The sequence below is a fragment of the Corapipo altera genome, unplaced genomic scaffold (assembly GCF_003945725.1).
Source record: "Corapipo altera isolate COAL_440 unplaced genomic scaffold, ASM394572v1 44, whole genome shotgun sequence".
Lineage (NCBI taxonomy): Eukaryota > Metazoa > Chordata > Aves > Passeriformes > Pipridae > Corapipo > Corapipo altera.
The window spans coordinates 1,068,683-1,096,283 of NW_020884880.1; the positions used below are offsets into that span (position 1 = coordinate 1,068,683).

A 27,601-nucleotide genomic window follows, 5' to 3' on the forward strand; every position below is an offset into this window, starting at 1 on the left:
GGTCTTTTCCAATTTTAGTGATTCCATGGTTCCATGCTGCGGCTGTCCTCTTGTTGACGTGAATCGAAGCGCTCCTGGGTAGAGGAAAGGCTGCAGCGTGTCCCTCCTGCAGACTTGGCTAACAAGCCCCGCCCCAGTGGGGCTCCTGGGTGCTGGGCAGCGGGAACTGGAAGTGAAAATGAAAGTGAAACTCCGGGCATTGGCAGGAGAGGGGGCAGCGTGGGAGCATCACTGCAAAAACCCAGCGAGGCAAAGCACACCGGGCAACAGCCTGGGATGCGCTCGGATGATGCTCCCACAGCTACCCCTCTAGGCACTCATCCCTGATTTCCAGCATGTATTTGCACTGAAAATGCCACCAATTGCTCTAGCTGCTCCTCACAACAGCCACCTGCAAGAGCGCAGGCATCAGTGCACGTTGGCTTTGGCTGCCGTCTGGCAGAGAAGTCCCCGGGAGCACAGGTCTTTGGGGCAGGGGACGGGCACCACCCTTGCCAGGACTCGGGGTGACGGCAAGTTCCTTGTCAAGGTGAGTGTGATGGCAAGAGCTGCCTCGCCGAGCTGCCTCCCACCTCTGCCCTGTCGCAGCTGCAGCTGCTCTCTTAGTCGAAAATAACTTTTTTTTTTTTTTTTGTCAGGCTTCGTGAACACTGGTGTTAATCTCACATGTAACCGAGGGAGTGGGCGTGTGTTTAAAAAAAAGAACCAGCTTGGCTTGAACGCCGCTGGCCGCTTTGGGCAATAGCTGAGTGCTGTAGTCAGGTTCCTCTGACTGCGGACAGCTGCCGTATTGGCAGAATATGTTTTAAAGTACCGGCTATCTCGGCCAGGAGCCGGAAAGCTGCCTCCTTTCCCGCTCTCAAGGGGACAGACACGGGCGGTCGCTGAGGGGCCGCCGGGAGTTGTGGTGCCGGGCCGGGTCCGCACTGCGGCGGCGCGGCCGCTCCGCCCCACAACGCCCCGCGCGGCCGCGGCCTTCCCAGAGCCCGGGCGGGAGCGGCGGCCCCGGGGCCAGGCAGCGGCCATGGAGCCTCGGCTGGGCGGCGGGAAGGTGAGCGGCGACACCGGGGGGAAGCTGCCCGGGGCCCCCGGCCCGGGTGATCTCGATCCCTGCGGCCCTTCCCGGTTCCCCCCTGCGAGTCCGGCATCGCAGTGCGGCAGGTTCCGAGCGCTCCCGCGGGCGGGGGTCGAGGGTGCTCTTCGGGCGGAATCCGTGTGTTCTGTTTCTGCTCTTTCCGAATCAGTTGATAAAATAATTACCCGTGTTCCAGGTTTTTCTTGGAAGTCCTAATCTATTAGCTAGGGTCGTTAGTTCTAACCCAGTATATCTGGATTTAATTTTAAAAGGAGTTTTGTAGAATTGGAACTGCGTGATTGATTTCCAGAAGAAAAAAAACACCCAAATGAGTAGTGGCACTGGTTCTGAAGCAGTTCCTTGCAGTTACCTTGAAACAGGAGAGCTGTTGGGCTTTACTTTTTGGTGGACAGTTACCCAAAACTCATAATAAATCTTAAACTGCTCATGCTGTTGTGGATAGTTAGAGAATCCATTTGCTTATAAATTGTGTTTATCAATTATACTGTGACCTGTCTTCTACAGGGCTTTACAGAACTGCAGTGGCTCCAGGACCATGGTCTTCTCAAGGCCATGCAAGGGAATGCACCACCAGTGTTAGACAATAAAGTCAGATGGACTAAACAGACAGAGGAAAAAAACTTAATGTCTACAGAAATGGATGGCTTTCTGAGTTGGGTATTGTGGAATATTTACATAGCCGCTCTGTATCTGTTTATTACAACAGCTGGTGGCCACAGGTTTCATCATTTAATGGGAGGGACTACTGGGCTAGGCACAGCTCTCTTTGACAGCTTTGTTTGCCTGTACTAATTTTCCACTTAATTACGGTTGTTATGGTTGTTTATGGGTGTGAACCTGCTGAGGGAAGTCTGTGTGTTTATCTTGGCTTTAGTGCCTGGGAAGTGCTCAGAGAGCTTGAAAATTAGTCAGTAGTGTTAGTGAACAAAGCTGCTGCTCCAAGCTGTGCAGTAATACTTTTCTTTTTTTGACATCCAAACATAAAAAGAAAAAAGACATGTTGTCTCCAAATGCAGTGGAACTTGATGATGCAGTTAGTTTGCCCAAACTGCTACTTGTAGCAGTCTTGATGAACCTGTCAGTGGGAATCCGAAGGGATGCTTAATTTGATTGTGTCTGCATTTTCTGTGTATTATATGCCATAGCAATTCATGTTGGAGGGCTTCAGATTTTGAGATCCACTTTCTCAGTGAAAAAATTGGGATGCATGAGTGTGTGCTGTAAGTTCTCGTTCTTGGCTAGATAGTTTAATAGCAGAATTTCTTTGGTGTTGCATCCCAGGAGCCTATGTGTATATGAATTTTATACTATTTCATGTTTTGATGTAGATAATTTAGAATAAATTCTGTCCTTGTACATGTTAGTCCAGCAAACTCACCTTTAGGTTGTAGCGTTTAACAGTCACATAATGACACACTTGTAGGTCTGACTCTGTCCAGTGGAAAAGTGGTTTTACTATTATTACCTGCATAGTTGCTTTTGGGACTCAGATGTGGGGGTAAAGAGAATCCACAAGAGGATCCTTTCTCTTCCTCTGGAAAAGCTGGAGAGCCATTGAAAAGGCATCATCTGTATTTCCTGTCTTTCTCATGTTTCCTTGAAACCTTTGTGTAGAAGCCAGGAAGGAATAGAGAACCACAAGTTTATAAACAATTTAGAGCCTGTGTTTTGTTTTCTGACATTGAATGATCATTGCACCTCTTCCTCCCTGCTGGTTAAGCACAGCCTTGAACCTAACATCTGAAATAATCATTTTCTGTGATTTTACATGGATTTTTTTGCTAGAAACATAAAATCTAGAGTGTGAACACCTCTGTTCCTCAGAACACCCATGATCCTTTCTTGTCTGTTGAGACAAGTAGGTAGAAAACAAGCTCTGGGGAAAAAAGGGAAGAAAAATAAAGTAGTTTGAGTTTTGTTTTTTAAATAAGAGGGAATTGTAGAAAGGCGATGGAGTTGACCTCATGCAAACATGTCTGATATTCCCAATCTCTCAATTGCAGTGTAAACACTGCCGCTGAAATTGCACGAGACAAATGTGATGCTGACTCTTTCTTTGTTCTGTTTCTTAGATGCAGTAAGACCCTTTTTTTTTCTTCTAAAAGTTGCTAAGTTTTCTCTTGATTTGGACACACTGCTGGTAAGTACTGGATCCATTTAAGACAACATCTGTTTTGTTACTATCTTAATAAGGGATCTGTAAATGTAGCTATAATTATAGCCAGTAGTATTTGCAAGATGGGACAAGTCTCCTCTGATGCAGGGATCATAGATAACTTACTTATTTGCAGTAATTTTCTGTTGTAAATGAATTTTCAGAAGCAGTGGGTATCTGAAGCTGGTCAGTCATGTGTTTATTCCAACTGCTTCTCATAGAGCTTTGTCTTGGAGAACGCCCTGTCTGCAGGGCATTCCTACCTGGAAGTTTTATCCAGGTAAAGGCAAGCTCTTTATGAAAAAGCAAAAGTATAAAGCTTGAGGAGAACAAAATTTGATGCTATATTAGATTTACCCCTCAAGCTCAAGTTCCATTTTCTTGCAAGTTGATTGTGTTGACCTTACTGAAGCTGAGGTTAAGCATAATATTAAATCAATTATTGTGGCAGTAAGTCTCAGGTCCCCCTACTCAGGGGTTATCCTGTTAATGACCCACCATCTGAAAAGGCTGCTGCCATGAGAACAGTAGCTTGTCCACACTCAGCTACTCTTAGCAACAACATAATGCCATCTTTCTGAGGAATAAGGTACTTTTTTAGCATAAATGTTGTTGTCATTGTTTCTTTTCACCAGTGCTTCTAAAGAAGAGTATGATCAGCACTTAAATGGTGCCCACACTCCATTGGAATCCTTCAGGTTTAGATGGTATAACATAAATGACTAATATTTTTTTATGAAACAAATTGGACTTCATTTTTTATCTGTAAATAATCAGTAGAGTGCTGGCTATCTATATGGCTTGCTTTTAGTCTGTTTCAAGACTATGTTTCCCATACATGGGAATTCCTTATCTTAAAACTGGAACTCCCTGGCCATTTGATGTTTGCAGATGTAGAAGGAGAGCAGGGGATCAGATCCAGGTTTCTCTTTGGTTGCAGCTATGTCTGTAACTTTTCTGCAATACAGATACTCAGTTACTTGTATATGTGTTAGGTAAAACTTCTGGTACCTAAAGTGTTTTATGACTTCAGACAAATAGGCACATTGCAGTGTAATGATTTGGAAGAAATTTCAGGAGGAGTTTATAACAATTTGCAAAGTATCTGCTCATTTTTAAGTACTATAATTCTTAGTGTCCAGCTTCAAGAACACTCTAGGGTGAATGCTCAGTGCCTGTTATGTATTAGGCTTCTTTAAAGTGTCTTGAGCATGCAGAGAAGGGATAACTCTAGTCTTTTCTTTCTTTAGTTTTCTTTGTTGTTTGTTTGGTTTTTAAAGACCCATCATTGAGACTGTTTCCCAGGAGCTCTGCAGGCAAGGGGCGATACTAGGGACACAGACAGTGGTTATATTGAAACGGAAGCAGTATTCTTCAACACTGGGTCTGAAGAGGAAAATGTGAAAAGTTGCCTGCTTTCTGTAATTGTGTGCTTGGACAGTTGGTTTTGAAAGGCAAAAGTAGTGTGGAAGAACTGTCAGTTGCTTTTGAAAAATTCATAGTAAATTACTCAACAGAGCCTCCAGCACTAGCTCCCAGCTCTCTCAACAGTTTGCCCTATATAAAATGTGTATAGCTGCCTACATATGCATTCCATGCCAGTCTAATGATGTGGCTTTTAGGCAACTCCCTTTTACTCACATGACAGCGTGGTAGAACTGAACATACACTGTGATACTACATCTGTGCTGAAGAGAGGGAGCTGCCAGCTGAGGACAGGTGAACTTAAATCAGGCTCACTCAGTGATATACCTTCTTCACCTGGACTCTGTGACAAAGTCCATGCAGTGACACAGGGTGAGAGGCTGTGTAGACTCACACAATGAAATGTGTTCCTTTTTTATCTTGAACACAGTGAATTTAGCAGTCTGTCAGATGAGCAGTCACAACAGTGTGAAATAATCTGATGTTTCATTAAAGCATGAATGTGGTAGTGTTACTGCTGTCTTAACTGTGTCAGACAAAGAGGGTGCCACAGAGTTAGTGCCTACCAGCTGCCATGTAAGTTTATTACATTAGTCAGCTATAGTTAGTCCTGTGTCCGTAAACTTTCACTTACTGATTTTCTTTTATATTTTTCTTTTTAATTGCAGGAAAAACTTCTGTGGGCAAACATGGGCTGCCGGGATGTTCATGCAGCGACTGTACTGGCCTTCCTCAGTGGAACAGCCTCAGTAGCTGGACTCCTTGCAGCAGTTCTGCTCCCAAACTGGAGGCAAATGAGACTGTACACATACAACAAGAATGAGAGGAATGTGACCGTTTACACTGGACTCTGGATTAAGTGTGCTCGCTTTGATGGGAGCAGAGACTGTGTGATCTATGACCCACAGTGGTACACTGCTGTCGATCAGCTGGATTTGCGTGTTCTGCAGTTTGCCCTTCCTCTGAGTATGTTTACTGCTGTCTCAGCTCTGTTTCTCTGCATGATTGGCATGTGTAACACAGCCTTTGTATCCACCGTGCCAAACGTCAAATTGGCCAAATGCCTTGTGAACAGTGCGGGCTGCCATCTCGTGGCTGGCCTCTTGTTCTTGCTTGCCTGTGCCATTTGTCTCACTCCGTCCATCTGGGTCATTTTTTATAACAATTATCTGAACAGAAAATACGAGCCTGTCTTTAGCTTTGACATCTCTGTGTTTATTGCCATTGCCAGCGCTGGCGGTCTGTTTTTCACCTCCATCCTGTTGTTCCTGTGGTACTGTGCATGCAAAAGCCTCCCTTCCCCATTCTGGCAGCCCCTCTATTCCCACGCCCCCAGTATGCACAGCTATGCCTCGCAGCCCTACTCCGCACGCTCCCGCCTCTCTACTGTAGAACTTGACATTCCTGTTGTGACACATTCATCTTAAGGAGACAAAGTCTTGGAAGCTGAGCTCTTGTGCTCATTCAAACCATGAAAATTGCAGGCTTGATTCTCTCTGCTGCCCTGTGCTGAGCATAATCCTTTGTAAGGTCAAGTTTCCCAGGGCGCAAAGCAATGGAGATCCACGTTCAGCAAGTTCGTTGCTGTTCTGGTCTGTTTGTTACTTCTTGAACAACTTGGTTTTTTGGGGGTTGTTTTTTTTTTTTAACTCTGAGCTCACTACAGACAAAATTGCTGCTAATGCTGGGACAGTACACTAACAATAGTATCCGTCCATTGTTTTGCTTATTGACATCAGAGCAGGTTTGAACCCCTTAGATATTTGATAAGCTATTACTAGATACTGATCCTGTTGTAAGACCCTTGCACCCACGTCTTATCCAGATGCAGGCAGTGGAACTGAGTGCAGGAGATTCACTGAGTTTCCTGTTCATCTAGACACACATATTTTATGATGTGATGTCTGAAAAGGGTATTTGGCAGACTAATTCAGTTCTGTGCACTGTTCTTTGTTTTTCACTACACACACAAACAGCTACTCGCTTAGGAACTTCTCTAGCAGAATTAATGCCAAATTACCCTTTATTTTCAAAGTAGCCATCAGAAGGAATAAAACTGATTTAACTAAGAATGTTGTTTTGTGCTGTAATAGCATTTTGTGAATTACTGGAGGCTAGAAATTTTTTGCGAATTTTATTTCTAGTCTCTTTTTTACTAAGTTAGCAAATTCATTAGATTTATTTTGTGATTAAAACAAAAACCACTAGTATTTAAGAATTCTGTTTAGAAGCTTGAATGTTTTATTTGAAGGCCTTCTTAAAAATGGATTTTCAAGTAGGATATAAAGTGTTCAGTTCTAGAGAGAAATGTCACACTACAAAACAGATTAGGAAAGCCATGAAGAATTCTGAAGGCTATGGGAGATTCTTTTGGAACACTGTACACAAGCTATAACAACATATCTCTAGGAAGGGGATTATATCCCTGGGGAGATATTTTTTAATCTAGATTTTTTTTAAAAAAAATGTATATACAAGTAGCAATGAGCTTGTGTGTTTTTCAGAGTTGATCTTTATGGTTGCTGGACTTTTCACACCATTGCTTATTTAATTAGTGATTAAGTCTTAACCTTTTCAGCCTTGTTCTTCAACACCTTTCAAATTAAGCTACTTTAAAATCCAGTTATTTCTTCAGCTGCCACCTCTCAACTGCAGAAAGTTTCCCATTCCTATTTTCTGTAAGGTGAGGTTTTGAATAACTTGTGAGCTTCACCTTGTAGCTCTACAAGGATGAGGAAGGACTGTAAATTCCCAGCCTGGGATGTCTTTAAATCAGTTTTTTCCTTCTAAAATGCAGAGTGGCAGGTGAGCCCTAATGATCATAGCTCTTCAATGTGGGCTTTGAAATTACTTGGAAATTTGATGACAGTGAGTTGAAGAGTGCTATAATTAAGGCAAGTGTTTGATTCTTTCATATTTTGGCAAATTGAGATCTTATGTTTAAGATGTCATCCCAGTAAGGAAAGTTGTTTTGATTGGTGGCATTCTGGAGCTTAGTGGATATTTGCATTTCATTAATTCCAGAATAAATTTGCTTTTCTAAAAAAATCAAGTTCTTTAATTCCAGTTCTGAAAAATCATCCAAGGTCCTGAAAATCAGTTAGTTTCCTCTTCTAAGTATTAGAAATGGGAACAAATACTGTGCTGGGCAAATCTTGTTCTGTTAAATAACAGTATGTTAAGAGGACTCATTGTGATTTAGCTGATAGACGTTGGACTTCAGTGGATTGAGGGAGGAAGCCGATCTCTGTCATAAATTCTCAGCATAGTCAGTGAAACAACAGTCTTTTCCTGCAGAGCGCTTGACTAAATTGCAGTCTGAGGAATTAACACTGTAGATGATAAAGAATACTTAAAGAGATAGGCCTCTAAAGTTACTTGAGTTTAATACCTTCTTAGGTTTACAAGGTATGAGAGTATGAAGTATCTTTTTTCTTTCATATAATGATGTGCAAGACAGCTTTTTTTCTTCAAAACTGAGCTTTGCTTTACTGTTACTCTGGTTGCCCAGCCATAGATACTGTTGCTGGTTTAGCTGCCCATGTCCTTGGATGCTTTGTAAGATCAAAGCAAGGGGGCCACTGGTTTATGATTTCACATCAGCTTGTCTCCTCATCACTTCAGTGTCTTTTCTTCTTTGTGCCTTGCTTAAGTTATGAGTTGGTCAGTAAATGTTACTTACTTTACAGTCAGTGTCTGATACGCTTTTTGAGCCTGAATTTACAAAGCATTTTGATCATTTTGGAGAGATGATCAATAGATTTCTTGGCAACTTTAAAAGGAGCTGAATCTTCAGCATCTCCAGAACAAGAATGGCATCCTGGCAAAGTGTTTTCTACAAGAATGTAAGTAAGTGCAGCCAGTGTTGTTTTCTGTGCACTTTAATAGCAGATGTCTCTGACAGCTCTTTTGTATTCTGACTTTGGTTTTTATGCACAAAACTTTAAATGAGTATTTGCTGCTGCCTAAGCTGATAACTTGTTGCTTTGAAAATTGTGTCTTTCCAAAAGTCTGAGATGAATGAGTTATGAAAAGTGGAGATCCAGAAGTTATTGGATTCCAGTGTAGGTCCCAGCAAAAAGACTGTCGCATCATGTTGTATCACCAAAGCACGGCTGAGTTTCTTTCAACAGTGCTGTTAATGTGAGTTTCTGCTGGATCCTAAGTGAAGTTATCTGGAAGTGCTGTGCTGTATTTCCGTTGTTACAGAAAGAGGTGGCCAACCTGTGACACTTGAGTCAGCTTTTCTCTTGCTAAGGTTGCCATGGTGCCCAGCTCCAGGGTTGGGAAATGACAGGCCTTCCTGTTTTGAAGAAAGCAACACATGTATCCTGCATGTGTCTGCCAGGGAACAAACAGCCTCTGGGGAGCAGTTAGCACCCCTGCCTCTGATCAGCTGCACCTTCCTGAGCACTCTGCTGAGTGCAGGACAAGCACTCTCGGTCTTGAACACAGATTTTAATTTGTGGCTCATGCAGTCAAAGGTTGGGTGCTCTGGGATTACAGGAACCTGTCTTCTTTCAAGTAATTCCTGTCCAACTTCTTAAATTGTGTTTAGTTACAGTGTTGGTTCTTTTTATGTGAAACAGAAGATATGTATTTTTAATAAAACAGTCTCTTACAGATGCAGTTTATGTTGATTAATTTTGTGGTAAACAGTAACTACTAGAATATGAAAGACTTTACCTGTTTTGATAATGATTACCAGACCATTTCAGGTGCCTTAACAGGTTTAAAATGTTGTGCATACTGCATTTTAACTCCCTAATTTTATAGGACTCCTTTAAACAAAACAAAATAATTTTAAGAAGCACCAAAAAACCCAAACAAACCCTTCTGAAAGCTTGACTGATATTTGTAATTTCACTCTATTGTAAGCTAGTTCTAAGAAGTTCTAGCATCCCTTTCCCCTTTAAAAGGACGAGATTGATTTCCCTTAGGCTAGAGGATTCCCTTTCTCTGCCTGTGGCCAGAGTGTGATCTGGTGGGCAGGATATGGCCCAGCCCCACGAGAGGCAGAGTATCAGTGTGGCAGAGCAAAGAGCACAGTCCTCACTTTGTGCCCAATGCCCCATCTCTCCCTGTGTCAATTCTGCCACTTAACCAGTCCAGATTGCTAGCACAGCTGAAAACTTCCATGCTGGGATAACATTTCCATGGACTGGTGAGATTTGTGTTGCGTTAGTGTCACACTAGAGGGGTATTGTGGCATAAGCCATCTTCCTGCCCTTCCCTTTGCTGTGCTGGCTGTGCTGTCAGCTGGAGAAGATGCTACTGCCTGGACACATGAAAGTCGTTTGGACATTCCAGGGACTTGCAACAGTCCGGAGCAACGGTGATGGTTCATGATGCTTCACTCCTCCTGTGTGCTGCTTCTGGTAACTGCAGCTCAGCAGCGCTACAGTGACTCAGTACTGAGCCTTTCCACACTGTTATGGGGCAAAGTACAAACCCTTTGAGTGTTAGAAATGCCGATGCCATCGTGCAAGTTCACAAAACCTGAATTATTTATGCAGAATGGAGTGAGGCTTGCTGGTAATTCCTCTGGATTTCTAGTCTTCAGCCTGGCATTCTAGGAGACTGGGTTTTTATCTGCTTGGGGAAGTAATGGTTATATGAGTTCTCATGGACTCGGCACAGTATAAAGCAGTTGTCAGTACCACAACTCACTTGAGGGGGTGGAAAAATGATTTTATAGTCTTCTTCATTTCCTCCTTTGCTGTCCCTTTCAGGCAGGCCTCCTATCTCTACGAGCTGGTATAAACTTAGGCTCTAGTTGGATGTTGATCTAAATACTGGGATGCAGCGAGCTCAGCTTCTCCCAAAGTGTGGGAGTGCCTCACTTTTTCATATTAAAATTCCTAAAAAACTACCACACCTCTTTGTCCTCGTTGAAAACAAAACTCTTGGCTTTTTTTCTCCCTTGCTTTATTTCACAGGACTGGAGTTCACATATGTGGTTCATCAGGTATGTCATGTTACTTGTCCCTTCATGTGTCTACTGAGCGGGCACGTAACTCACCTCAGAAGCAGCATAAGCTTTTTTGTATGTTTTTTGTTCCACTGATGCATCTGTATTCATCAAGAGGGACATACAGAAGCCCCATCAGAGGGTAAGAAGGTAGTTTCTGATGTCAAAACTGCTTTTTATCTACATTCCAAACAGTCAATTTGCGTATTCAGGTATTAGACTCCTAGATATAGGAGCTTTGTCTTTTGGGTGTGGCAGCTGCAAGGAGATGTAAGGGCTGAGCACAGGGCAGCAGCAGTTGTGGTGAGCTGCAGGGTAGGAGTGATTGACTGTTTTGAGGAGAGAGAACAGACAGCTGGACTTCAAGAGTAATTAAAGCTCTAAGTATCTGAGTAAGCTTTACTCAGCACCAGACTCCCAGAAGGTTATAAGTGAACTCTGAAAACACACATAAAAGTACTGCCCAAGCAGTATGTGTCCTTGAGGACCACAGATGTTGACCAAATGCTCAGCACCACTTCCCAGCTATATGCCATGCCAGAAGATGCTGTTTAGCCACCACTGCCAAGGCTGGCATTGTAGCACCAAAGCCCGGTGCTCTTCAGTCTCTCTGTAATCTCACCACCCCAAATTACAGACCTTCCACCAATCAGAGGGGTCTGTAACCATTAATATTACACTAGTTTTCTTCCTAAAGCTGCAACATATGTATAAATAAATATTTAAGATCACTTACAAATTCACATTGGAGTTTAAATAAATACTAGCAGTTATGTCAAAAATAAGTTGTTTCCTAAACCAGATCCTGGTACTGCAGACACTTTCCAACCTACTCTTCAAAAGGCTTCAGCATGTGCTTTTTTTTATTTTAACGGGCTTAAACAGATGTAAATATATTCTGCTACTGGAAGATGAAATCATGTCTTATTGCTCCTTTTGCTATTTATCTTCTCTGCTTATTTAGTTTTCAGCCCCCTGGGTGGCTAATCTAGTCTGCCTCCTGGTCACAAGCACAACTGCCAACACAAATCTAAGTGGAAGTAGAAGGGCAAGATGGCAGCTTTAGGTTGATTCTTCATGATGCCTTACTTTGATACCTTTGTTTTTTCACTTAATGAGCAATTTGCATAAGAAAGAGTCTGTTAATTTGAAAATTTTTTAAAGTGGTTTGTGTTTATTAATTGTAGAAGCTGCATTTGGAGAAAAATGTTGACCATCTATTAGCAAGGCAAAAAAATCATGTTTCAAAACATTTCAAGTTTGTTCCCTTTCATTTCATCCTAATTCACTTAGAAAAAGATGGTATGGCAAGGAAAAGAGGCAGTGAAGCACAAAAAAGAGTTGACTTTCTGAATTTGAAGATTACACTTCTTTAGAGTAGGTATGTATGAAGAAATCTCAACCGCTCATGATATTAGTAAGAAAAGAGGTAATTTTTAATCAATTAATAGTGCCAGATATTAAGATATTTGCATTAGCTTATAGGTTGTATGGGAATGGTTTAGTGTTATCTGTAGAGACTCAGCACCAGGGGTTACTATTATTTCACTGTGTTGACTCTAATCAAGTCAGCAAAAATAAAATGCTCAGGTTCTTTCTACTGTTGTGCTAATATATTCTATAGACAGGTTGAGTTTCCTGGCAAAAGTATCATCTTGGGAAGCAGCTGAAAAGTAATTGCATTCTTACAAAATGGGATGAGTGGAGGCCATATTTTTACAGTACAGCTTCAGATCAATCAGACTGCACAAATTTAGCTGCCTTCTGTTGCTGACTATTCTCCTTGATTAAATTATACATCTCCCAGGGAAGGCCTTGAGAATAACAAGCCCAGTCATCAAAAAAACATTCACCTTTCTGGTCTTTGTTAGGCTTGTGGTGCAGACACTTTCAGGTCTAACTTGCTATCTGCAACTCAGACTAAATGCTGTTGACCTCCTCAGCTGCAGGGGTGAGGACATCTCCCTTGCAAATAATTGGGAGAGTCAGCCTAACAGCTGGGAAAGAGCTGGCTCTGCAAGCTTGGTGGCACACCGGCAGCTGCAACACGTGAGGTTTCTGGCACTGCAGCTTAGCAAATACCAAGGTGCTGGTGGGGCTTTCAGCAGTTCTTGTGTCAGCTGCTGCTGAGTTATGGAGTTTGTCGCTCATTAAGGTACAACAGTTCCAGTTGGTTTGCATGTATGCTGTCAAACACCATGTGACTGCCCCTTAATTAGCCAAGGAGTTATGAGAACCTTGAGAACCACTAATCTTGATGGCTGATGCCTCACTTGAGAAGTCCTCTGAGAGCTGTAATTCTCTCTGGCTCTCAGTGCTAATCTGCTTAGAGCTGCTATAGAAGATCTTGAACACTGGGAAGAACAGAATTTGCTCGGAGTAGATTTCACTACTCGTGGTAAGATTCAAACACATCACAAGGACTTCTTGGTTTAAAACACACGTAAAGAACTCAAAAAGGTCTTATTAGATAGATAAAATGAAAACAACATAATTTGATGAAATATGCCCCTGAGCTGCTTGTGTATGCATGCTAAAATACTAAAATGCTGCAGCTTTCATTTGATTCTCAAGTCAGACAAGTAAATTACCTTTTCTTTTGAAGAAATGTTGCATTTGACAGTTTCTGTCCTTAGAAAATTGTCCTTTTCTTCTAAGAACCTTTCTGTACATCATACCTCTCTGTTTCATGGATGGCCTCAAATTTCAAAACAATTCCAGAGTCCTTTGCCTGCTTTCCTAGCATGGCCAAGTCAGTTCTCTGGGTTCGATGTCCACAGCAGCCCTCAAGGAAGCATATTTTACAAAACAATATCTCAAATGACACCTCATTATTTTTGCAGGGCACCAGAGATGGCATGAGGGGCTGTAGAAGTTCCTGTATGGTCTGTCATAGGTAACACAGCCTATGACTGGGTTTGCTTGAATGTTATTGTAAATTAGCAAACTAAAATTGATCATGCTTCCTGGGTTGGTTCTGGAAATTATTTTTTTCTCACAGCTTTTTTTAAAATGTTTTGCATTTCATTTTGTTATTGATAATCCTCTACTGTAGTAATTCAACACATTTTCTTGGCTTTATTTCTGGCCCTGCTGTCACTTCTGTCTCCTAAGAGGAATAAACACAAGTTCCTAATGGTAGAAAGCTATTAATTTGTTTTCTTGAGCTCTTAAAGGTTCCTCTGTTCTTTGAAATTACTATTATATTTCCTGAAAATAATGTCTGTGGCCAACTACTATGCCTGTTGTGTCTCATCACTTATCCAAAGTGCACAATTGTAACTGAACATAAGAAGGGAAGATGTAGCAGAAGGCAGGACTTCGTTTTCCAACGGCACGGACATGGAGGAAAAAAATCAGAAATTTGGACATCAGGTTTAAATTGAAAATCCCTATTCAGTATATGATCCACCCATAAACAAATCTGTCACCCACTGTCTAGAAAGAAATTATCTGTAAATCAAACCAAGAATTTGATCAGAGTTGTTTTGAAAATGTCTGTGGTGTAAAGGCAGGCATTTGTAAACTCACAGATTCCCAACATCCCAGTTCCGTCGCACAAGCAAGGAGATTTGGACAGGATGCTGTGTTCACTGGAACATTTGTAATGCTGCTACCTTCTGAAAGTTCTCTGCTTTGGGTAATACAAGTGAGTCCGTATTGTGAAACTAAGCAGGGTAATCAACACTATCTTCTCTGTATCTGAACTTCTTCAAAGGAGCAAGACATAAGTATTGGAATCTTGGCACAGTCAAGATTCCAGGTGAAGTAATTCTGGGATGTGTACTGGAATGATGATACATTCCTATTTTTAAATATGGGAATTTTATACTGCATAAGAAAGAAGAATAAAAGGTTCCTTTTCTATGATGGTGTAGAACTGGTATTGCACAAAATTGCTGGACAATAACTAGACACAAATACAATTTCTTACTTAGCCTTGAATTAGCCTTAGATCAAAGCTTCAGGAGGATGTTTTGGTATTAGGATTCTTCAATTACTTAAGTTGATTCATTATATTAGCACTTTATATAGAAAATACTCAGAACAGAGATACATGAGAGCTCAGTACTACAGTCTTTGCATAGCTATATGGCATTTTGAACCAAATCCAAGTCTGCAGCAGGGGGAGAAAAGTTGAAGTGCTGACAAGCCAGGAAATACACAGTATTAAGAAAAAGATCCAATGTCCAACTGAAATAGTCTGTTAACTCATATGATATAGATTGTGAAATGCCAAGAAAAAATCTGGTCCCCTTACAGTTTAGAAAATGGACTAAATAAGAGCAGCTGTGTGGGTAAATAATTATCCCATTCTTTGGCATTAAATTGTTAGCTGAGTTTTACCAGTTTTTGACAACAGAAGTCTTTCTGTTGTTAAAGCCTGGGAAATAAGAGCCAAGGGATATTTTCTGTCAGTTTATAAGCCAATAGCTTAATTCAAGTGGAGTTACTAATTTCTGGAATGCAACAGAATCCTTCTTTTCTTGAGCTGATCCATTTTGTGACTCTCCCATTTACCCTACCCCAACTGACCGTAGCTCTACAGTGTCTCTCTTGCCCCAGCTATGAGTGAGGCAAGACTTAATGAGGCAAAACCAATGATAAATACAAAACATGCAATTAAGTCTCATTACATTAATTCATTCTGAGGAAAAAGAACAGAATCTTGGAAACAGATTTCTCTAGAGATCAACAGCAATTTTAAACAGCACAAAGCAAAACAGCGTGATCTGTGTGGCATTGTGGCTATGTTCCCAGGCCTGGTTAAACCTCAAGACAGACCCACATGAAATCATGAGTTGCTTATCTTATTTCACAGGTGGATTAATGCTGTTCTGCATGGTTTTCAATTACGGAGGTGCTGTGGCAAGAGCTGTGGTATTTAAGTTTTGTGTGAGACAGAAGAAAGTCAAGTCATCCTTTAGTTATAATTGTGGTGTAACTGGTTCTTAGGGGTGTCCCTGTGTGCACACTCAGTGCCCCAAACTCATTAACTCCCTGGATAATCCAGGAACTCCACAGTTAGTCCCTGCACAGAAGAGACAATCAACTGAGTAAACATAAGGTGACAGACTCTGCTCCTCACCACCTCCACAATAAAGGATCTGACTAACTACTGTGAGAGATCTGCAGATGGGGATTTCAAACAGTCCTAAGGGTTCCTCCCAAGCAGCTCCTGCTGTCCCAAGACAAATTTCTACACCTAAAATTGTCACATAACATCCTGGGTAAAGACTCTGGCTCTTTCAGAGCCTCCTGGTGGTTCATGCTGCAGCACTGACTGGATTGCAAGCAGACAGGATGCTTGTAAATTATAGAAACTGTTCCTTTAGATGTAAAAATGGTCACACAGGACAATCTTTTTGCACATAGTTAATGCAAAACGATGCTTTAGTTTAAAATAATCTACAACAATGGATTATGCACATGCTGAAGTAGTCACACAGGAGCCAGCTGGCATGTGAAAATTGAGCAAAGAAGCAGCTGGGGGAGTCTCCTCTGATCCAGCAACTCCTGTCGCTACCCAGACTGCAACCAACCATCCTGTTTAGGAGATCTGAGCAATATCCCTGTGCCAAGGCCCCAGACATTATTTTTCTTGAACGCTCCGTCCATTTTTTGTACAACACTGCTCAGCCAAAAAACAAATCAACCCTGCCATCAAAGAAATGCTGCATTTAAAAATTAGTCTTTGCCTAAGTCCAATGCTTTTCAAAATAAATTAGTTAGCCCTGCTAAGAGTGATCAGTTCAGTACAAGATATATTAGGAAATTCATCATTCTGTCTTGTTTGAAATATTAGAGAGGACTAAATGTTAACAGCTCTCTATGCACTGTCAGATTTGAAGCACCTGGCTTGTCATTTTGGTCACAGTAGTACTACAATAAATCTAACAATAGACTATAATTCAATTTGACTACAATTCAGCACTATTAACCATTCTACAGAAGAGTGCACATACAGCTATTCCTTTTCATAAAAACTGCCCATGTAATGGGAGCAGGGAAAATTAGAAGGCAAAAATTTTGACTGTGTGCCTTTTTTGATGAGGCTAATATTTTTATCACTCAGCATAACCACAAGATAATTCAGTAATTATGCAGATACACTTTTGAAAAGTATGTTTATTCCCTAAATATTAAGCGAGTGGTCACCTGAGTACAGTGCAATGAAACCCAAAGAAAATCAGCTGCTACCACCACCCTTAGCAGAGACACTAATCTGATCCTGTATATTCCCCTAGGTTACTTCTTTGCAAGTGAAAACTCACCGTGGGTGCAAATCTTATTTCCATGACAGCAGAAGACCCCATCAATTAAGAGGACTGATTTACTTTAACTGTCCCAGTAGTATTCTGCTGATCACGTCTGAATTTATTAAGACCATTTAGCAGCCAATTTAATCTCCTGTTTAATCTCAGGATTTGCCTGAAAGATGAAAATGGGCCATGGCATTTATAGCAAAACCACAAACCCCTTGAATAAACTGCATTCCTCTGATCCCTGCAAATATCTGCTGTGTGTTTGCAGGACTGATACTGATTTGTTTATGATACTTAAAACTTCTAATCATTCAGATCTCTAGGAATTCTGGAAGAGTGGTTATTATAAGACAGAAGGTGGATATTGACCAGGAAGATCTAATTTTCTTTATCTGACCTTGAGAAATAGCCTGAACTCATGGCTGCACATTTTCCTCCATAAAATGGTATAATTAATATTTTTAATTTTAGAAAGATAGTTGTAGAAGCCATTTTATTAAAGTCTGAATACACAGTTAAAAAGACTATATGAAGGTGCACATTCTTATACTCTATAAGTATTTAATCAGTTAGTACTTTAACAAAGTACTAGACTGCACATGTACCCTCTTGCATGACTTCAGGGAAGCCATGAAGCCTTAACATGAAGCCAATGTACATTTAAACTGGTCCTGCAACTGAGAAATCAAAGAAACAAAACCCTCTGGGGTACAGTTTCTCCTCTGCTATGCCAGCACAAAAATTTGGTACCATGCACAGTGAACCACATAGGGTATCACTGACCTCACTGAAAAACTAACTTCCACTTGCATAAGTTCACTGTAGGCATGCAGGTACATTTATCTTCATATACCACAGTGGTTTTCAGATACAAGAACAACTATTCAGGGACAGAGAAGTACAGATTGATTTTTTTGGAAACACCGATCTAATTACACATCAAATTGCAACCTGAAGACACATTCACACTCCAGCCAGCCACAAACTAAAACAAACTCTTTGAACAATGTATTGCTGTAGTAAAATACCTTTTACCAGGACCTACGTTCATAAGCCCAACACAGGAAAAAAAAAAAAAAAGGTGACATTTTAATCACTTTTGTGACTTATCAGCTGAATTATTTAAGCATATTGCAATCAGGCAAGCTGGGTAAACTCAGTCACAGTGATGAAGTAATACTGTCATTAAGGGAATCAACTGAACACACAGAGACTTTGTAACCCATATAATCACCTTTGAGATTGTTAGTGCCGGTAACGACGAAAAATAAATGAGCTAAAAAAAGAAGACAAGATTCTGTCAGCCCAATCTGTTCTTTGTTCAGCTACCCAGGGAATGGCTCATTCAGCTGTTCTATCACTACGGAGGAGCTGGAGCAGAGAGGAGGAAAAGGGGCCAGAGGTGATGTTGAAAATGCATGAGTAGAAAAAAAAACGTTCAAAAAACCAGGCAAAATCTACAGAGCACACAAAAATCCTTGTAATTTGAAATGTACATAGAATTATGACAGAAAAAAGCAAAAACTGGTTTAAGTTCTGAGATTTTATTTTTGTTTGCAATCTTACTATACACAGCTTGTTCCAAACCCAGTTTCTTGATAGATCACTTTTTCTTGTCATCTACACTGCATTTCCTGGGAATTTATGTCTGCTGAGGGAGTGGCTACCTAACCAAGAAAAAACGTGTTTCATTACTATAGAAATAGTTATTGTGAGAGAATTACCACAGCTGTTCATAAATTATATTAATGTTTTCTTCCCCCAAAGGAATAAAAAAGCTAAATCTGAGAAGATGGATATAACCATACTTCCGAAGAGCTCTCAGCAAATTCTATTTTTCTCCCTCTCTCCCATAACACTTGGCTCCAGCTAAAAGATACTTCCTCTAACATAACCATGCCAGAAGCAACTCAAGGAAAAATTACAAAATCTGGCTTGGAATTTGAGCTGTTTTATGAGAAGCTGTTCTTCACTGAATACATAAAACCATCCAATTCTAAGATATAAAAAAATTAGCTAGAGGACTTCCCCTTTGCCTCAAACATAATTCAGTAAAATCATGTAGAATATAACATAAGCTCTGAAGAAAAAGAAAATTAATAAGAACAGATACATAAAGTCATTTCAAGGGCACTTTTAGCTCCGTATCTCGCCTAGAATGGCAGTGAATAACAGATGCCTAAGGAAGAATGTCAGAATAAAGCAGTCATATAATGCATCTTTCTCAGCAATTGCACACAGCTTCTGGCAGTGTGGTTCAGGGACTTTCTGAACCAGAGGTAATATCCTGGCATTTAATAACTGTTAACAGACATATTCATGGAAAAAAATTCCAGACTTTTGGCCTAACCTGAACTTGTAGTGTCCTTAATATCCAAATACAGAGTTTCACAACTTTAAGCTCTTTATTTTCTTCTAAGTACTTTTTTTTTTTTTCAGTCTTCTACTTGATAATTGTGTTCAATGCCCTTCAGGTCTTGTATTAGAAAGAAGTCCTTCTGTGCTCACTTTTTCTGTGCCACTCATGACTTTATACATCTCCGTCATATGCCTCCGTAGCTATGATCTATGGAATTATTACTTGTAAACACTTCCTTATTTTTGGTAGTCTTTGTCACCTGTGTGTCTCTGCTATTCCAAGAGCACATTCCAAGTCACTTCAAGAAACAAGAAAAAAAGAAGGTTTTCAAAGCATAAAGATTTATAGATTTGAACACGTGGTAAAACCTGGCAAAAGATGTCCCTGCTCATTGCAGGGGAGTGGGACTAGATGACCTTTAAAGGTCACTTTCAACCCAAACTGTTCAACGATCCTGCCAGCTGAAGCAGGCTGAAGTCACAAGGAAGTATTGTCCTACATAAACCTCAAGTAAAAAACATCTTTGTGTCTATATGGCCTATATACTCACGCTTTTGGTTTCATTTTTCTAACACCCCTGAAGACCAAGAAGCAGGGACTCTAAACCTGCCGCAAAAAATCAAAAGATGACATAGACAAAATTAAATGTATATAACTTTTTAATGCACGGGTTGAAACTTAATTTAAGGTAAGGGCACCTTACTTGGGTTCGGTCCCTTCAATTTTACACACTGGCCTAAGCCACCAAAGTTAATAGCAGTTGTCATAATTCCCTCTGAACCTTTTCCTGGAGCTACTCATCTCTTACTTGTGGGATTTTAGGGAGATTAATCTCTGCAGTAAGGTGAATCAGGTGTCTAAAGATAGATAGGATGGCAAGGTCAACCGCTGTGAAGAACATTCCTCTTACTCCTTGTAATAGCTCAAGTGTATTTGCAAAAGCATCTGAAACAGCTCAGATCTGCTTTCTGTATACCAACAAACCAACTCCGATACTTTCAAGAGCAACAACGGTCTCAGTACACAAGACTAATAAAAATGGTCCAAATAGAAGAGGGGGAGTGTTTGAGAACGGTGGTCACAAGCAACTGGAGTCACCACTGACTGAACAATGCCATATTTGGAGGGAGCGTTTGCTTCCTACTTGAAGCAGAATCTTTGAGCACTAACAAATCCTACACCAGTACTTTGGTTATTGATTGCCCAATATCAAACTTCCTGTTCCTGAATGTGGTCACAGTGTTCAAAGTTCAGCTATGGGATCGTTTAATTAAAGCAAGGTTGGCTGTCCCAGCATGGAGAGGTATCCCACTTTGTGGGCCATTAAGGATTTGATTCAGTGCCTAACCACAGTTGTCTAGGGCTGCTGAGATGCCCAAAATGTCTTATGTGTCCTTACCCTGCCATCTCAGAGGGTTTGGGGTCTGTTTCTTTTGTTCCTGTGCTATAACTTGCAGCCTGATCTGGGTGTTCTGTACACCGCTGGGCATTTCAAAGAGTGTTAAATGCTTCCGTAAGGCCCTAAGAGGTGTGTCACTATGCACAACCAACAACTCATTAGTCTTTTTAAATGGAAAGGTCACGGCAAATTTTCAGTTTGTCCCCATCTCTTTATTCTCTCTCTGGTAGCCCTGGCTTGGGGTTGTCTTTGCTGGCTCTGGCAGCCTGCTGGCCCATCCTCAATGAGGAACGACACCAGCAAGCAGGAGCCAGGGCTCAGGATCGCCACCACCTCCTCGCCCTCACAGGCACCGGAGAGTTCACACTGCAAAGGGAGGAAAAGAAGAGTGTCACATCCAAAGCACAACACGCCTCAAGAGAGGGGAAAAGGCCCAGTGTATCGCAGAACTGGCCTACAGTAACTGCAGATGAACGCCTGCTCGCCCCGCGCCGGGCCCGCCCCGCTCCGCCCCGCGGGGCTCCAGCGCCTGCGCGGGGCCGGGCGCGGAGGGAGCCCGGTCCCGACTCATCCCGGCGATGGAGGCGCGGCGGTGGCCGCTGTGGTTGCAGGGCCTAGCGCTGCTCTGGGGCCGAGCCGCGATGGGGCTGGCGCAGAGCCCCACCGGGGCTCCGCCGCCGCTGGGTAAGGCGAGGCGGGCAGCACGGGAGCGCGGAGTTCTCTTCCTTTGCCTTCCCTTTCGTTCCCTTCCTTGCCCTTCCCTTGCGCCCCGAGGGTGCGGCCGTGGGGCCTTCCCGGACAGCTGTGCCCGCGGTCCGCGCTCGGCCCTGATCGGGGCACGGGGGGGACGGCCCTGGGCCTGCCGAGGCCCAGCGCTGCCCAGAGCCCTCAGGAGAGCTGGGGGAGCTGGGGGAGCCCGGGGCTCGCCGTGGGACTCCTGTCCCGACCCGGAGCTGATTCCGTTGGGCGGGGGGAACAGCCCGCTCCCGGCTGAAGGACAGGCCGATGGCTCTGGGGTTTGCCGGCCTGCGGGGGTGTCGGGAGCTTTGCTGCTCGGGGACGGCAGTCACAGAGTCACTGGATGGGTCAGGTTGGAAGGGACCGCAGTGGGTCATCTGGTCCAACCTCCCTGCTCAAGCAGGGTCATTCGGGAGCACACAGCCGCCCAGGTATGCTCAGTCCTGGATGGTGAGGAGGAACGTGGCTTGCAAGGAGAAGCCGATGGAGATGCTCTTCCCACCCTGTTCTCTTGAAATCGTTTATATCAGAGCTGCTTCATAGCTGCTTTTGGCAGGCAGTTGGTGAAGCTCAGCCTCAGATTTGGTTGCTGCTCACAGATGTGACCACAAAGGTGCACGTTGGGTTAGTTGGCATTAAATTAGGGTATCTCAAGTGGACCTTGATGTATGTGTCTAGACTCCAGTTTGAGATGTTTAATTTCTTTTAGAGAAGGTTTATACTCAAAAAGGGTGTCTCCAACTTTGTGAGACAACTAACTTGAAGCAGCACAGAAAGGGAGCTGTCAGTGTTCCTCAGCTGTTAGAGAGGAAGTAAGAAAAGGTAAACCTATCAACAACTGCAAGTTAATCAGCTTCTTTCGAGTAGTTCTGAGAAATGTAAGCAAAATCAAAGATTGAGTTTGAAGTCAAAACCTTTGTTGAATTCATAGTGGGATTCCTTATGGATTCTCTAGGAAGAAGCTTTAATGTATTATTGTTCTTACAGGAGTATAGGAATTTGGTCTTGACAGATTGGTTGTTATGGAGAAGGAGCATGATATTACACAGAAAGATGTGGGTGACCTTTATGGAATAACTATTAGAAATATGTTTGAAGTGAAAAAAAAGAGGTAGATTGTTATGCCATATGACTATTATGTATTATTCTAATCTTAAATTGAAACAGTTGGAAGAAAGTAGGGAGATAGGCTTGTTGACTGTCAGATGCATATCAGTTACTGAAGGGATGCCCTCCTGAAGACAGAGAAGACAGTTCTGTGGTAGTTTTGCAAAACTGTGGGACCTTGTGTGCCATCCTGCTAAATATTCCACCAGTTCAGCACCTATGTTCAACAGGGCTGGACTGGCATAAAGCAGGACTACAAAGGCTGTATTGTTCCCCATTTCAGAAAGTACCAAGAAGAGTATGGCTTTAATTGCTGGAGCAGAAGGAAGCTTGAGGGAGAAAGTACTTGTGTACCAGAAGGAGGGAACAACTGTTTTACGTTGAAGAATAGTGGTGTCCTAAGAAAGGAGACAGAGATGACATTAAAATAAACCAGCTGTGAATAAGCTTAATGTAGATGTTGAAAGGTTTTTGACTGTCTGAGCAGTTGTGTTGTTTAGTTTTAGTGGGATAGTAAGAGGTATCACCCCCAATTCCTCACTGATCTTAAGGGTGTACAGCAGTCATCAGTCCTTGTATGTGCTGTATAGACTCCCATCTTCCTGGAGAGAAAAAAACAAACCAAAAAATCCCAATGCTACTTATACTACCTTCATGCATCAATACATATTGGGAAGGGGGAAAAGCTGTTCTTAAGCAAAATAGAGTTTTATTGTCAGTGCTGTTCTATTTTGCCTCTATTTGGTGGAGGAACAGACTTTGTTCTGTGTTCTGTGTTTTTATCCTCATCCATGAGTATGTCTCTTAAAAAAAGTAAGATCATAGAGATAGTTAGTGTATAGTTAACTTAGTACAATTCCTGTATGGCTGGGCAGCATTTTAGTTGTAATTAAAAAATAAAAGTGCATGGACAGTAATAGCTTTTACTTATCATGTGTGAATATAATCTTCATACAGCTACAGTTCACTCTGTACAAGGTGTTACACTAAACTATTTTGGTAAAAATTACATTTGTCAAAATAATGCTTCCACTACTTAGTAAACCAGTCTTAGTGTGTAAAAATGATTTCTCATTTTATTGTATGTTAGGTCATTAAAGCTGATGTTATATTGCAGTATAGAAGGAATTACTATGTTTGAAAAATACTGTTTAAAATACATTGTGAATTATTGTTGATAGTGATAGTATGGTTTACATTTATCTTTTTCCCCAATACCAATAGTACAGTATATCCTTGAAATGCTAGAGGGAGAATGTCAACTTCGTATGTGTTTGAATGTAAAACAATAATTCAAAGTTATTTTTGTTTAATGTGCTGGTGCACATAATGCTTTAGCAAGGTAGATTGGAGGGGATGGCTGTGTTTTTCTTTTTCAGTTTGAGAGACATTTTATTCCATCTTCTCTTGTGGAGAACACTGTAACTGGTGGGAAATTTATGTATCTTTGTAAGTGATGTGATTGGGAGAAATATATAAAGCAGAATGAAAAATTTTTGTTTTCAGTCACTTATAGTAGTGTTAAATTTCATAACAGTGGTATATAAAGTTGTTTTTATTTTTGAAATATGTATTGTGATATATTTGGAAGTATTTTTGCTAAGACTTATGCTGTTCTTTAGACTTCTAGAATTTACGTTTAATCTAATTTTTTTTAATAGTTTATGTCTCCATCTTTTGATTATATGTCTGTAGAGCTTATCTTCTATAATATGACAATAGGAAGGCAGTTAAAAAAGAAACAGCATGAGAAGTTTTATAAAAATCTAAGGAATGTTATATTTCTTCACTTTGCTGTAGATTATTCAGATACTGAAAATGTAACCTAACTCTCATTTTAGAAATCTAAATCTAACCTAAATCTTGCTTGGTGTACTTGGATGTTTCTGACAGTGCTTCGCTAATTCATGTTTAGAAAGCTAGTTTGTTTGGGTGTTTTAACACTTAAATTGAAAATGTAATTAAGTATTTTTATATAAATATGGTGGTACTCCATGTGGAATAATCCCATTTGAAAATTTTTGAGTTTAAACTGAGCACTGTTTCTAAAGCTGCTTTTCGTGTTGTTTTTCCATGAATTGGTATATTGGCCTTACACTGAAGCTGTTAATTGGTACTGGTAACAATTTAACTGGTACCAGATAAAGTAGTAGAGTGTTTTTCTCTACAAAAATATTAATTAAAGCTGAATATACTAGTATATAAAATATATTTAATGTTAGGAATTAGTACCAGAAAGATATAATATTGAATTATGAAAAGAAAATATTGAAATATAGAGTTATCTCACAAGTAAATAACTTAGCTCAAATTGATAACTGCTTGTGACTAATGCAGTTTTTCATTAAAGCTATAATTGAATTCCTGATTTGGAGATATCTTCCCCTTGTATTTGTGATATTTATAGAAATAATAAAAAGTTTGTTTCATTAAATAGTATAAAAATTATCATAGGAACTACAGTTACTGGAAGACAAATCCAGGGTCAGAGCAGAAGAGACTCCCACTCATCTTTTGAGCAGTTCATCTAGGTCAAGACTTTGGCATGTATGTGGTCCCGTGGGCAACAAGTTATATCTGAGTTATGGATAAAAAAAGACTGGTCTTAAGATGATAAACGTGCAGTACTTCTTCATGAAGTAAATGTGAACACCAATAAATTTCATTTTTTTTTTTTTACATCCTAAGAGAATGTGCCTTAAGTGCTTCCACTTCACTTGTCTTTTCAAACTTCTGTTAAAGTTCTTGTCGAACACTTGCAAATTAACTTGTGTCCTATGTTTGGAGGTGGGGGTTTTTTTGTTGTTTAAAATCATGTTATTTGGAGAGCTTTATCTTTTAAAAACTTTTCCCCCAGAAAAAAGGTTAATATCTATGGAAGAGGATCAACCCTAGACAACGGTCAGCTTTTGCAAAGGTTCCAAAGCTGCAAAATTCAGAATGTTCCCTAAATTGAATTGTGGAAGTCCTAGATCTTCAGCAGAGATACAGGGAGGCTTTTGGGTTAAATCTCCTGTATTGTCCTTAGAGAAAAAAAAAATTGAAATTAAAGGTAACCTTGAGTTGTTTCCTTGTATCAGAAGTCAAATTTAAATGTTTTGTATCTGTGTTTGCTGCAGTTGTCCTGGAATGGAATTAATGAGATTTCATTACCTCTTTCAAAATTGTTGCTTGTATCTAGAACCAGAAAAAAGAAAATGACAAATGTTATGATAAATGCTTGACCTTGTGGAATAAAAATAAATATATAATCTCTGTGTGTTTGTTTGTTTGTTTGCTTTTCTAGCATGTTCAGCATTTTCCCAGAAGTCCTGTGATGAATGTCTAAAAAATGTTTCGGTAAGATTTTTAACATCTTTTTTGATTGATGAAAATTTGCACTTCATATGAAATCAGATTGGTGGGGTTTGGTTGGCTGTTTGGTGGGTTTCTTGTTTTGTTTTTAAAGGCAAATCTACTCAAACTCCCCCTAACAAGAGGAAGTCAAGATCAGTCAGTTCTATTATCTATTCTTATTTGAATGATGAAGTCAACTGATGTGCTGCTTCCCCTGTGCTACCAGTGTACTTTCACTTTGCCGGGGGTGCTCCATGATTTGGTCACTCAGGGGGTTTCTCTGCTTTGTCTGAAGAGGACAGACTGAACCAGGCTTCCAGTGTCAATGTGTGCTCAGGGCTTTCATAGCTCAACTGAGCAAGTTGATGTTGGTACTGGTTCAGACTTATTTTGTGAGCAGCACTTAGCTAAATGTCCATCTTATAAAAGAACAAGATAAACTCAATTTTATGTGGCCAAAATGCCTTGGGTTTCTTGTATACCGAAAAGAAGAACTGGGAAATTAATGTAAATAAACTGGAAGTGCCTTTCTCTGAAGATACCCCAAGAATCCATTTAACTGAGGCAGATTGGATCAGCACTTTGTAGATGTCCAGGTGTGTTGGCCTCTCCATTGACTACCTCAGACTGTAAGGCTGGGTCACTGTTCTGGTAGCAAAATGTTTAGATTTCCTGTGAGATTGCAATAGGGCAGACATTTAAACATTAGAATTTGTTTCTCTCTCCTTTGCTGAAAACTCTTTTGGCTTCACAATAAGGATTGTAATAAGCATGCAAAAGGCGTCAGTCCCTGCAGAGTAAAGTGAGAGATTATTTCAAATTCAAACTTGAGATGTCACCGAGAAGAAATATTTCAGGCATCTTTAAGTTACATATGTCACTGCAAAACTTTTTCTCTAGGAAAGACTGAGAATTATTTGGATTTACCTCCTTGTCTTATGCATATTTTGGCTTTTTAAGGGAAAAATATTAATTGACGTGTATTGATGTGGTTATTGTGTGTTGTCAGACCTGAATATTTGTGGTCAGAAGAATGGCATTGTGTAAAGAACTCTTCATGTTCAGAAGTCTCAAGTAGGAAAAGGAAAATTACCAGTTAAATGTTCAGCACTGGCAGTAGCGTGACCCAAACTTCAAATAAGTGCTGCTGCAGATACATGAGCAGAGCTTCTATTAACCTGAGAGCTACGTGTTCACCGTGTGAGAGAAATAAATCCTTTAGCTGTGTTTGTGTGCTGAAGACACTTATAGAGTTAGATACATTGTTTTTGGAATCTGTCAAACCAAAGACAGCGTCCAGGTTTGTTTTGGTGACAGAATGATGGATGATTCAGGGCAACTGCTTCAACAGCACCAGTGTTAACCTTGAAGAAAGGAGTTTAGACTTGATTCAGACAATTTGCACATACATTAAAAAAAAAAAAAGGCTACAGAACAAAGCCATCAGCACTTCTTTGAGCAATACAAAAGCAACAGATTGCTGAAATTACTTTTATTGCTTCAGTAGAAAAAAAATCAGGTTTTCATATTGGTGATAAAATAGAGAGCAGCAGCAGATAAAAATGAAAATTAAATGTTTGGTGGATAGATAAAAACCATTCCAAACAAACCATAAAATGTAGTAATTTAGTTTGGTTAAATAAAATTATAATTCAAAATGCTCAAATTTTGTTGATCATCATTATGGGTCGATGAATACCTATTTTTTTGTCGTTTTTATCAGTAAGTTCTGAGTGGTAATTTGACAGA

At 40.7% G+C, this 27,601-nt stretch overlaps 2 protein-coding genes across 5 annotated transcripts in view; both read left to right on the forward strand.

The window, feature by feature from the left end:
* The first annotated feature begins 402 nt into the window (after positions 1-402).
* Positions 403-9,303, forward strand: CLDN12 (claudin 12). Of its 2 annotated transcripts, none has more exons than XM_027639349.1 (3): positions 403-529; positions 3,169-3,236; positions 5,345-9,303. In XM_027639349.1, the coding sequence occupies exon 3, from the start codon at positions 5,366-5,368 to the stop codon at positions 6,101-6,103; it is 738 nt and encodes a 245-aa protein (XP_027495150.1). In that variant the 5' UTR covers positions 403-529; positions 3,169-3,236; positions 5,345-5,365; the 3' UTR covers positions 6,104-9,303. The 2 variants fall into 2 exon arrangements, with proteins under 2 accessions (XP_027495150.1, XP_027495149.1); XM_027639348.1 differs by lacking the exon at positions 403-529 and adding an exon at positions 970-1,051.
* Positions 9,304-21,217: 11,914 nt separating this feature from the next.
* Positions 21,218-27,601, forward strand: part of LOC113945259 (pituitary tumor-transforming gene 1 protein-interacting protein-like) — a 29,150-nt gene continuing 22,766 nt past the window's right edge. For all 3 annotated transcript variants that reach the window (XR_003527016.1, XM_027639251.1, XM_027639252.1), the window contains exons 1-2: positions 21,218-21,355; positions 25,803-25,855. Coding sequence is in view for 2 of the 3 variants with exons in the window: in XM_027639251.1 (XP_027495052.1) it covers positions 21,250-21,355; positions 25,803-25,855 (159 nt within the window). In the remaining variant the exon portion in view is untranslated. The remainder of the gene's footprint in view (positions 21,356-25,802; positions 25,856-27,601) is intronic.